Genomic DNA, 12,565 nt, shown 5'->3' with positions numbered 1-12,565 from the left:
CTTTTTCAGTATTTATAGTTTACCAGATTTTTTATTATATCCAGTGAATGAAATTCCTCAGAAAGATATATTTCTATCATGCGCAAAATTTAATTAATTAAGATTTTTGCAAAAACCTATGACATCACATGAGGATCGATCAACCTTAAATGCTGTCTGACGTGTTTCATACCAATTGTTAGGCTGTTATTGGCACACTGATTTTGACTGCGGATTACTCCGTTTACCTGATCAAGATATAGGGATCATGGCGGGTGTGACCGGTCAACAGGGGATGCTTACTCCTCCAAGGCACCTGATCCCACCTCTGGTCTATCCAGGGGTCCGTGTTTGCCCAACTGTCTATTTTGTATTGCTTGTAAGAGTTATGAGATAAAATCACTGTTCGTTATCTTCACCTTTCATAAGACTTCATCCATGACAAATTAGCCGATCCCGCGATTCCAAAAGCATATTCTATACGCCTGATCAGAATACTATGGTCTACGCGGCTCAAAGTTCAAGCATCACGAGTGCAACATGAATTCCTGTCCAATGCAAAGGTAATATCACGGTAAACCCGTGGAGTGACAATAACGGTAGGAAGATTGCACTTGATGAAACTGACACATTTGAATTCCCTTGAGATTGTTTAGTTGCGAGTCGCTGCCTAATTTCTGAATTTTGATAGTGTAGTATTGTGTTTTACAATTAAGAGTTTAGTAACACCATGCATACCCTTCTTCTTAAAAAATTCTTTATGGACAGACAGTTTCAATACATGTAGTCTGTCATAATCTGACTTTGATATATACCTTCTACCTACATGTTTCAGAAAGAAACAAAAAAACAACAACAAAAAACAAAAACAAAAAAAACAAAACAAAAAAAACCCATGTCCCCTGCCACATTACATTTTAAAGTTGAAACGCTTGATTTACGGTATATTTAGAGACAAATGAGATGACTGCAGCTTCTCCATCCGCAATATTCCATTATTACCTGCATATGGTGTTAATGTCCTTTCAACTGACTCAATATGCAAGAGCCTGTTCTGCTTAGATCGAGACAGACTACAGACATTTAAATTTAATGGTACAGGGGTTTCAACAGTCTCGTTTAAAGTCGGCATTTCACAAATTTTATGATCGTTATAACATTTGCTAATACAACCTGTCATTGAGTCAAATGCTGTGTGACTGATTTTGACTACATATTACTCTATCGAGATATAGGGCTCATAGCGGGTGTGATCGGTTGACAGGGGATGCTTACGCCTCCTTGGCACCTGATCCCACCTCTGGTATGTCCAGGGGTCCGTGTTTGCCCTACTCTTAATTTTGTATTCTTTATAGGAGTTATGAGATTGATCACGATTCATTACCTTCACCTTTCCATTATACCCGAACGCTAATATTAATAACTTAAATCCCCAATTAGGTACGCATTACATTAATTTTGGAAATATTCTTTAAAATACTCAGCAAGCCTGCTTTTTCACCCCGAAATGTTTGGTCAAGGGCGATCTTCAGCCTCTTGAGGATGATCCTTGTCAATCTTTACATGGAACAGATAGCAGCATAATTCCCCTCATTTATTAGATGTCCTCTCTTCCAGTCTTCCGGCACTCTCTTCTGCTCCCAGGTCTTGTGTAGGAGTGGGTATATCATCTCGAATGAAGTCTGGATGTCTGACTTTAGTGCTTCCGGTGGTATTCCATCGGGACCTGCTGCCTTACCCGACTTCAGCGACTTGATGGCTTTAGTGATCTCTGCCTTGGTTGGGGTGTCGGTGCTGATGTCAAGGAGCTGGGTTGGTGGTGGGACGGATGGTGCTGATCCTTGAATATTTCTTTGAAATGTTCAATTCATCTTCCGTTCATCTTCCTCTCTTGTCTTCTTCGCCTGAGATGACACTTCCATTCTTGTCCCTGACAGGGCGGCTGGGGTTGCTGGTCTCACCAGAGAGTGTTCTGGTGATCTCGTGTAGCCTCTTCATATTATTTTGTCCCGCTACAGTTTCTACCTCTTCAGTCAAATCCTCAAAGAAGTTTCTCTTGTCTTTCCTCGCATTTCTTTTCCCAATAGTGTGCTTTCATCTCTTGTTTCTTCATTTTGTGCTTTCTGTCTGTTCATGTCTCTTTTGTTAACCATTCTTTGTGTTTACTTGTTTTCTGTCCTAGGGTTGCATTGCATTTTATTGTCTAGACTTCTTCTACCCTGTGCCATTGCTCTTCTATTGTCTCCTCTTGTAGCTGGGAACTGCTTGTACACGGTGCCATTGCTCTTCTATTGTCTCCTCTTGTAGCTGGGAACTGCTTGTACACTGTGCCATTGCTCTTCTATTGTCTCCTCTTGTAGCTGGGAACTGCTTGTACACTGTGTCATTGCTCTTCTATTGTCTCCTCTTGTAGCTGGGAACTGCTTGTAAACTGTGCCATTGCTCTTCTATTGTTTCCTCTTGTAGCTGGGAACTGCTTGTACACTGTGCCATTGCTCTTCTATTGTCTCCTCTTGTAGCTGGGAACTGCTTGTAAACTGTGCCATTGCTCTTCTATTGTCTCCTCTTGTAGCTGGGAACTTCTTGTACACTGTGCCATTGCTCTTCTATTGTCTCCTCTTGTAGCTGGGAACTTCTTGTACACTGTGCCATTGCTCTTCTGTTGTCTCCTCTTGTAGCTGGGAAAGCACACTGAATTTGTTCTTTAGCTCTACCTTGCTTTCTTCTACAATCTCTAAGCCTGAGCACATTGAACTTATGTGATGGCTTTCCTGCCTAGCCATTATAGGCTTTCAGATTTGTCTTGAGTGTTGCTACCACCAGGTGGTGATGTGATGCTGCGTCTGCCCCACGCTTTACCCTGACGTCATAAAGGTTTTCGGTCTTGTCGTCAGGGGAAATCCATGTGTTCTTGTGGGGGAATCGAGTACATCCGATCACTAGGTCGTTGAAAGTGCAGAAAAATTCGCCGCTTTCATTCTGTGAGGCGACTAAATGGGGCGGTCCTTCGGATGAGACCGAAAAAAAACGAGGCCCCGTGTCACAGCAGGTGTGGCACGATAAAAATCCCTCCCTGCTCAATGGCCATAAACGCCGATCATAGGCCTAAATTTTGCAGCCCTTCACCGGCAGTGGTGACGTCTCCATATGAGTGAAATATTCTCGAGAGGGATGTTAAACAATATCAATCAATCAATCGAATTCTGTGTCTGACCATGATGAGTTTTTGATTTGTGTTTGATGAAACAAAAAACGTAAATTGGTAATCATAATACATGGAATGCACTTATAAAAACCGTTTTAGACGGATTTCAATATTTAGGTAATGTTTTTTCATTGAATTTTCAGGAAAAGATTTGTAAATAATGTAAAAATAGATGTGCCTCCATAGGAAGATTTTGTGTTAAATATGTGTTTAGAAATATTAAAACATTTACAAATAGTTTTACCAAATTCTATAACAATTGTTTTGGTATCCTGCGTCCTTAAAGCAGTAGTATTTGTAAATATTTCTATGAAAATATGGGATCTTTGTTTTTCATCAATAAAAAAACCCCATAAATCAAAAATGATTAATTCCAACACATGCAAATTAAATTACTGTAAGCAGTTGGACTCGCTGCACTACAGAGTAATGATGTAGTCAATGCTTATAAAGAATGAGGCTGACACGCTGCCCATTGAATGTTGTATAACTTTATTGACGTGTTGATGATAACAGAACTACAGATATTTATATACATTCCATACAACGATAAAAACAAGATCATCCAGCTGTAAACAAACTGTCTATTCTATACAACCTAACATATATACATGTATGTTACATGTGACAATAGATAAAAGGGAGAATGTTGTCATGTAACAAAAGATAAAACGGACAATGTTGTCATCATGTAGATGCGATGTGAATGATGTAAACAGTATCGTGTGTACGATGTTGACATACTGTCAAACAGTATCGTGGATACGATGTTGACACTGTCAAACAGTATCGTAGGTACGATGCCGACACACTGTCAAACAGTATCGTGGACACGATGTTGACACACTTTCAAACAGTATCGTGGGTACGATATTGACACACTGTCGATGTAAATGATGTAAACAGTATCATGGGTACGATGTTGACACACTGTTGATTTGATATCGTTTAACATTGCGAAGTCCACGTTGTAAACAAGATAAGAGTAAAATGTTGATGAGACAATACATGTGTTAAATACATATCGATGTCGACGATATAAAAAAAAAAACCCCAACAAAACACAAAATAAAACCACAAGAACAAAAACCAACAACAATAAAAACATTAACAACAAAAAAATCGTGGATTGGGCATACCTCTTTACTATGGCCTTCGTTAAGATTTATAGCTCATCTAAACAAACATGCAGCGCACAATTAATACCAGTTATAGGTACGCAATGCTTAGTCCACTAATACACAATGCTTAATGATTGAGAATAATATAGCGCTAATGTCATCGGACTCTATTTATTCACAATCTCAAATAAATGGGGAAAAGATAATTTGCTTGTAGAATAATATTTACAATCAAACGTTTGGTAAGGAAAACATACTAAAATAATTAAATTATAAACATGAGATGGACGCAATTAAGTATAAACATGAGATGGACGCATTTAAGTGTTTTCAAGGGGGAAAATCAAGGAAGCATTGTATAAAAGAGTAATCTTCACCAAGTTATATTATGGCCCTATAACATATGTTGCTATTAAATTCATTTCTTAGAATTTGATGCACTACTTGATAAACACGCCTTTGATTATTCATTGCGAGAGGGATTTATCGTAACGGGAGCGTTCTCGTGTGTGGGTGTGTGTGTGTGAGTGCGTGTGTGCGTGTGGGTGAGCGTGTGTGGGTGAGCGTGTATGGGAGTGTGGGTGAGCGTGTGTGGGTGAGCGTGTGTGGATGAGCGTGTGTGGGAGTGCGTGTGTGGGTGAGCGTGTGTGGGAGTGCGTGTGTGGGTGAGCGTGTGTGGGAGTGTATGTAGATACTCTACAGACACATATTTTGCTCAGTTAGTTTGATACTTCACAGGTAGCTTTGTCATCTAGAGAGAAAAAGCCCTGTTGATTTTGGGGTCAGAAGGTTAAAGGTAAAGGTCAATACGGAACTTCATAGAGAAAGCTTGTAAATACTCTTCATGTCACAATTTTTGCTAAATTCATTCCATATACTTCAAATGTAGCTTTGTTATCAAGAGAGAAAGACACTAGTGATTTTGTGATCCAAAGGTCAAGATCAGTCACTATGGGACTTCATAGAAAAAGTATTTAGACATTCATAGGGGGCTCTTGGTTTTAGTATAGATTTTAAACAAAAACTGCAAGCTCTCATATCATTACAGTGCTTTACGTAGCAAGTAAGGCGTTGAAGAATAAAGGATGTTGCTAAGCCAAATCAATAGATTAAAAGTTACAAACGAACTACAACGAAAACTGTAAACGTCACCTGAAATCTGACAAATAGTGTCCTACATCGTATTTTGTGCTTGTAACTTTCAGAGTGTTACAGAGTTTCAATAGCTTTTCTTTTGCTGAACTTCTACTTTCAGCGCAAACTGCAATGTTGCAGAGTGGCTCTTCAGCATCAGAAGTTGCATGACTCAAATCATCTTCAATCAGAGTATAAATGACGTCGCTTTGACTCCTGAAGGCCTTCACCTTGTCCATAAATTCTTCGCCTCTAAAAACTTCGGTGTGTACGGATGGTACACACATCACGCCCATGATATGACAGGAGGGCTGTACCCTGGGAGGTACAGGCTTTATTCCATTTGCTATCATGAAAGCATACCTGACCATATCAACCCCATAACACCTTAAGATCCAGTGCCTGTTGTAAAAGCCTCCCATTCGAGCATTGATTTCGATGAGTTTTGGTCCAGTTGGTGTCATTTTCATTTCGACATTAAAGACGCCATTTTTCAATCCGATCTCCGTGCAGCATTGGTAAGCTGCCGTAATGAGCTGACCCAGCTTATCTGGACGGAGACATGAGGGCATGCATGCGGCAGTTTCCGTGAAAGATCCTGATCGAGTAGGGCCATTGTCGGACACGAAGGCTACAACGAGTTTTCGTTTGTAGATTACTAAATCTACATCATGCTCTGTCCCTTTGATATATTTCATGACCACCATGCTGTTACCGTGTCCGAGTCCAATTCTTGGATAATCAGATTCACAGGTAAGTTTGTCTCTAAGGTCGTTGAAATGTTGGATACATTCGGCAAGGTCACGACAGAGCGTCACCCCTACTGCACTAGACCCATACTCCAGCTTCAACATGCAAGGAAGATCTACTTCCGCAACAGCCGCTGGCAGATTGACAACGTCATTTACATGTACACATTTTTCTGTATACAAATACGTTCTAGGAAAATGAGGAATATCCCCCGTTCGACAGGACAAGGTTTGGTGTGTTTTGGATTTCTTCTTGGCAATCTTAGCACTTTCCACTCCAGCGCCTGTAAGACACATTCTGTCGTTGATCAGGGCAGTTAGAGGCCCGCAGTCTTCCCAGAAGGTACAGCACCCATCAATTCTAATGTGTTGCTGTTGAAGAATTTGTATTATTTTCTCAGCATGTACCTCATCCTTACGGTGGTCTGAAAACTCGTACCTAATATATTGGCTGACGCTAGGAGCCAACTCTTCTGGAAATGTGTCAACAAGAACAATCTAAAAGAAAAAACAATGTTAGCTGCGTTTCAGAATGAAATCGAATCTGTACACAACAGTAAAATAGATGAAGTACAAGAGAGAGAGAGAGAGAGAGAGAGAGAGAGAGAGAGACTCAAAATGAAAGTATCTAAACCTTTATTTTGTCCTTTTCTGCAGCCTCCAGTATAAATCTCTTGCTGTTTACGCCCAGGTTGAGGACTAGAATGGTTTTACCCTGCAACATGTACTTTTGAGATCTTTCAATCATCGTTTCCACCAGTGGTCCCACGGACTCTCCAGCCAGATACGGATTCAGATACTCGTAAAGCTGACAATTGATGGTGCAATCATGAGAGTTGACTTCTATTCCAAAGGGGACGTATTTTCCACCTCTTTTACTTAGGCAATAGTCAATTCCTGTTAACAGAGAAAACATACTTAAACAGATGCAGAATATCGTAGTTTAATTCTTGTTCACACGTACATGCAGGTACTATGGAATTCATGGTTAACCTATAATGTCTGTTTGTGCTTTGATGCCTCCTTTTTCGGCCACCGTTAGCGCATTTTCATGGTAGATTATGCTTCTGAGGAGATTCTGTGATCTTTTCTTAACAGTTTCGATTATCTCCTCACTTTCTTGTTCAAGGCCCCACTGAATCAAAGTAGTTTCTAATGACTGTGGTTCTGTGTTGCCACCATTGATTGGATAATTTTTTCTTCCGACTCCACAAATAAGGGTGGTTGTGACTGGTTTATTGTTTGGACCACGACACACATTGGCGCGAAGACGAAAGGAAAAGTCCTTCATTTCGTTATCTGAAGGTGAAGAATTCATATTTCAAAATTTTTAAAAAATAAATAACTACTATATTGCCATTTCAGTAACTGGCTCTGAGCCCTACCTTCTTCAGACGGGTCACAGAAGACTTCAACTAAAACACCGTCGCCAGGATCTAAAGTCTGCAGAACCTGAATAGCAGCGTCACAGATACTCTTGGAATCTATTCTGCTGTGATACGAGACACCCATACTGCCATGCCATCTTATTCCGGATGGTTTGACTACAATCTAGTATGTATGGGAAGAAATACACTTCATTACTTTGTAAACAAAATTTATATAGAAAATTCATCTGAACGGCCGCAGTAACCTAGAAGTTAGCGCGCTCCCTTCCCAACCGGAAGTCTCGGATTCGATTCTTTATCCCGGCGCCGCGTCACACCATTAAGACATTTAACATAGGTAGTGACTGTTCCTTCGCCATGACCAATGGACGTGAAAGCCAGGGTTCTTTCGAATATAACCCTTAAAATCAGACGTTCCGTGTCATGGTAGGGATTGGCACGATAAAGAACTCTCACTGCTACTAATTGTGCACATAAGTTAAAATCTATTAATGCCACATCTACACCTACAGCTGATGACGTCTCTACAGGACGGAAAACTTTCGAATGGGACGTTAAACAACATACAAACAAATGACGGGAATTGTCATTCACATTTTGAAAGAAAAGAATGTGTTGAATTACTTCTTTACACCTTTACATCAAAATTTAATGATTTGATTTACTTTAGTGCGTTTGTTGAAATTTGATAGTTTCAGTATCAAGAAAATCATTTTTACCCGATTTACACTTTCGTCAAGGTTGTTTATGTATGACCGAATTTCCTCCTGCACAATATTGTCTATTCCCTCCTTGGACACGAACTTAATTATCTTAATTTTGGCATCATTTGGTACGTTGTACTGGTATGGAATTTTATAGCCAAAGGCCAGAGTTTCTGGGTAAGCGACACCTGCTTCAGCCATTAGGACCCGCGTCCACAACTTGTCATCAGTTCGCTTCACGAGCTTTTGCGAGCTGGACATCGGACAGTCAAGGTTGACCTCTAACCCCTCTCCATCCCCAGTCTGACCATCCGTAATAGCACGTGTGAAGAAGTTCACGAAGTATGTAACTCGTCTGGGTGGATCAAACACGTCAATGAACGATCTCCCTCCTGTATCAAATGTTATGGCTTTGTGAACATACAGAGTATTCAACGTTGGGTCGTGGTCACTTGGAGATACTGTTATCCATGACTTTGACATCACAAGAAGCATATCCCCGGGACATCTCCGACCTCCGTCCAGCAAGATGGCCATACATTCCACAGGGGACGATAAAATGACAATGGAAATCCCGGTATTGGGCGGCGACGTTCTGGGATTCATCGTTCTGTCTTCCGTTTCCGGGTAGTTTGTTTCGTACAGAGAATACTGTAGGGCGTCGTAATAGTTGTAAATGTGTTTATCGTTTTCCGGCGGCTCCTCAACAAAATCAGGTGGTGCAAGGTTAACATCTCGGTCCCACTCGCAGTAGGAACCAAGAGTTGTGGTGTACTTGTCCGCTGTTAGTTTCTTTTGAAAGGCCGTGGTCTGTCGGTTTTTCTGAAGATTGATTGAAATTTCTTTTAGTTTGATGTTTTAACCCCCCCCCCCCTCCTCAAAAAAAAGGAAACACATGAATTGTGGCCTTCCTTTTTTGTACTATAATCAAGAAATGAATTATAGTTTCATGAATTGCAACGCTTTACACCATCATGAAGCGCGTTAGCACTGTATGAAAAGTATGCTGGCGTGAAGCATTGCTGTTCATACCCTTATACATGTATTTACATTTCCACTGTTTTTACTTTCGATATCTTTACCAATTGAAATGATAGCCATTTCCTCATGAATGTGCACGATGTGCGTATGAATCTTGATGAATATAGTACGATTACTTCACCGGCTGGGATGAGAGTGAAATGTAAATATACAAAATATTTTTTAAATGCTCGTACTACATTTATCAAGATTCATACGCCTTTTGCTCATATTCTTTAGGTAAAGACATTCGAAATGTAAATATTACCTCTTGGAAATTGATTTTACAGCAAACGTAAAATGATGAATAGCACTATAACTAGATGCTGTCATAAGACAAGAATATACGCGCAAGTATTTCCGTCGGACTTGTGTAATTAGGGAACAAACCACAATAGTTACTCTATATCATATCATATACCATACATATCTTTGCTGCATATGTCAAGATGTATTGGTTATTCTGTTGGGCAGGTGCTCTGGTGTCATCCCAAACCCAATTTCATAATTGTTGAAATATATTCAAATTAATTGAGGTCATGACCCCTAAACCATCTATTTTTTCTGCACATATCAAGATGCATTGAGTATTCTGATGGGTAAGTGTCCCGGCATCATCCCAACCCCCAATCATCTTTTTATTGTTTAAATATTTTAAAATGGTTGTGATTCCAACCCATAAAGTAAATGTATTCTTGTTGCACATGACACAATACACTGAGCACCAGGATTTTGTTCGTCGTTTTCCTACCGATTTGTCTCTCGAGGTGAAAAAGAAATTCCGAAAACTTATTGCACATCTAAAGGACACCACTAATCATCTTCCACAAGATGATTTGATTTCTGCGTAAAATGTAAGAAAAGTTCTGGGTTGCGTTCAAGATCGTAGCGGCTAGCCTAGCTGCTAGGCTAGATATCTAGATATATTGAACGCACTGTATGAATTAACGCTTGTTATCCCTACGTATGGCTAGCCTAGCACAACGTTAAGATCGTAGCGCTACCGAGCCCTACGTAGCCGCTATGATCTTGAACTCAACCCTGGGAACCAGTGTTTTCTTGGTAAACAAAAAAAAAAAAAACAAAACAAAAAAAAAACAAACAAACAAAAAACAAAAATACGTCAATTTTTGACCCTCATAAAAAATTCCGAAAACTTATCGCACATCTACAGGACACCACCAATCATCTTTCAGAGGATGTTTTGGCTACTGCGTAAATTGTAATAAGAGTTCTGGGAACCAGGAAGGTTAAAACAGTTTTTCGACCCCCATTTGGGCCCCAAGGTGAAAATGAAAATACAACTTTGTTGCACATCTAAAGAACACCACCAATCATATTCGAAAAAGTGATTTGACTATTGCGTAAAATGTATGAGGAGTTCTGGGAACCAGGTTTTATTACGGATAAAACATTCTTTTTTTTTTTTTACCCCCAAGGTAAAATTGAAAATTCCGAACCTTACTGCACATCTATAGGACACCACCTATCATATTCCAAAATATCAATTGGTTACTGCACAAAAGGGGATTTTGAGGAAGAAGAAAGTGTGACAGGCGGACGGACGGACAGGCGGACGGACGGGCGGGTGAACCGAGGAAACAACAACACACCCGAACTTTCTTTAGAAAGTGCGGTATAATGATACAGAACAATGAAGAATTAAAACATGAAAATTTTCTCAAGATAGTATTCTTATTTATACTTACCTTTGGTAAATTATTTTTTTCCATTCTTTTAGTTGCCCGGTCCTTAAATCCGCTGGGAGACAGACATCGAACTGATCTGTGAAATACTTTTAAAAGATGAAATTTTATGTAACACCTGCACATCAAAGTTCCTAACCTCCTACACATTTTAAAAGAAACCACACAAATTTTGGACTAAAGCCACAAACCCCATATTATGGCCCTTAAAATATATAAAAATGAAAGTAGGTGTTGAATAGGAGTCTTGGTGTTATAAATATCTATCAGAATCCGGGGCTTAAAAAAACATGTTAGATTTTAAAAATAGGAGCACAACTAAAGCTGTACACATACTAGAACCGGATATGGTACCGTATTTCTGTCATTTTCCACCAAAAACTGGTTATTTTGTAAAGGTTTTGTCATACTGGTTTCATCTCGCCCAAAATATTTAAAGTATTTTTATAATATACACCTTTTCAATTGACCATAAATGCAAAAATATTTTAGGGCGAGCTATGAGCACTACTTTTATTTTAAAAAAAAAACGATATTCCGGATTGCTGAAAAATATTACGGTTATAATGCGCTAGTGGTGGTAAACTTGAATTTTACAGAAAATATGGCTGGTTTAAGTATCTTATGGAGAAGGAAACTACGTTTTTTATTTCGTGTCATGTATATGTACATAGGTCATTTTAGTTCGGTGTTTATTTTTAAAGCAAGGGAAATTCCCTCACCTAATAATAGTTTTCGGTTGCAGCTTGTTTTGCCCTTTTACTATAGATGTTCATTTTCAATACCTAGTTGTTTTCATCTTTTAAAGTCGTTCACAATACATCTTCATTGCATCGTTGCTTAAAAACTGTGTACAATTTTGGTAGTTTTACATTATTATCATAAACATTATCATTGAACGAAACGACAGTTACCGAAACTGTTAGGTCTAGTGACTGAAATGAACATGGCGCGGCGTCTTCTTTCACTTTGGGATATCGGAAAATATTCAGGTTTCACTCAAGTATTCTTGTATGGTACTGATATCATATCGAATAATTTTTGCTCTATTTATTTTACAAAAGTGTTACTACTCAGCTTTAGACTGTCAACATTCGAAATAACTGTTTTATTTAACCTAACTTTACGTACATTGGGAGAAAGTCCTTCTTTGACCTACAGTACATCCAATTTTCGGGCTGAATATTAACATGACCTGGTCAGGCAAAATGGAATTCAAAATAACAGATTTACACTACAATATGACTTACCATAACACACTAACAAAACCGCTCAGTACATTCTATGCAACTCCCGGAAGTATTGATTTCTACCCCTGCGCGCATGCCCCAAATGACGTATTTGTTTACAAACACAATAACGACAACACATGTACATAGTATGCAATCAGCTGCTAGCTGACCGCCGCGCCGCGCCTGAGCCGGGTTGGAAATAGTTAATGCAATGTTACTGTTGATTGATTGCTTTGGCAAAATAAAATAGGTTAAATAAAACTTTTGTTTATTTTGGAGCTTTGTCAAATAGATATAAATGAGTATAGAATGATTTGTATAACTTCA

General features: G+C 39.2%; 1 protein-coding gene across 2 annotated transcripts; it reads right to left on the bottom strand.

Moving 5' to 3' along the window:
* Nucleotides 1–3,659: 3,659 nt before the first annotated feature.
* On the bottom strand, nucleotides 3,660–12,340 carry LOC125667616 (carnosine synthase 1-like). Of its 2 annotated transcripts, XM_056156357.1 has the most exons (7): nucleotides 12,257–12,340; nucleotides 11,010–11,095; nucleotides 8,296–9,102; nucleotides 7,574–7,739; nucleotides 7,182–7,487; nucleotides 6,823–7,085; nucleotides 3,660–6,686 (listed from the first exon to the last, which is right to left on the bottom strand). In XM_056156357.1, the coding sequence occupies exons 2-7, from the start codon at nucleotides 11,031–11,033 to the stop codon at nucleotides 5,454–5,456; spliced, it is 2,799 nt and encodes a 932-aa protein (XP_056012332.1). In that variant the 5' UTR covers nucleotides 11,034–11,095; nucleotides 12,257–12,340; the 3' UTR covers nucleotides 3,660–5,453. The 2 variants fall into 2 exon arrangements, with proteins under 2 accessions (XP_056012332.1, XP_056012333.1); XM_056156358.1 differs by having other exon boundaries at nucleotides 11,010–12,301.
* Between the last annotated feature and the right edge of the window lie 225 nt (nucleotides 12,341–12,565).

Source organism: Ostrea edulis, chromosome 2 (genome assembly GCF_947568905.1).
Source record: "Ostrea edulis chromosome 2, xbOstEdul1.1, whole genome shotgun sequence".
NCBI lineage: Eukaryota > Metazoa > Mollusca > Bivalvia > Ostreida > Ostreidae > Ostrea > Ostrea edulis.
The sequence above is the reverse complement of the archived record's forward strand: the minus strand, read 5'-3'. Positions and strand labels throughout refer to the sequence as shown.

Bases quoted from the DNA above. Each gene is read 5' to 3' on its own strand.
- LOC125667616 (XM_056156358.1), bottom strand. From the start codon at position 11,156: ATGTGTAGGAGGTTAGGAACTTTGATGTGCAGGTGTTACATAAAATTT. The intron at 7,488-7,573 runs GTAGGGCTCAGA...CTTCACCTTCAG, and splicing joins CTGTGACCCGTCTGAAGAAG to ATAACGAAATGAAGGACTTT. The intron at 6,687-6,822 runs GTTTAGATACTT...TTTTTCTTTTAG, and splicing joins CAGAAAAGGACAAAATAAAG to ATTGTTCTTGTTGACACATT.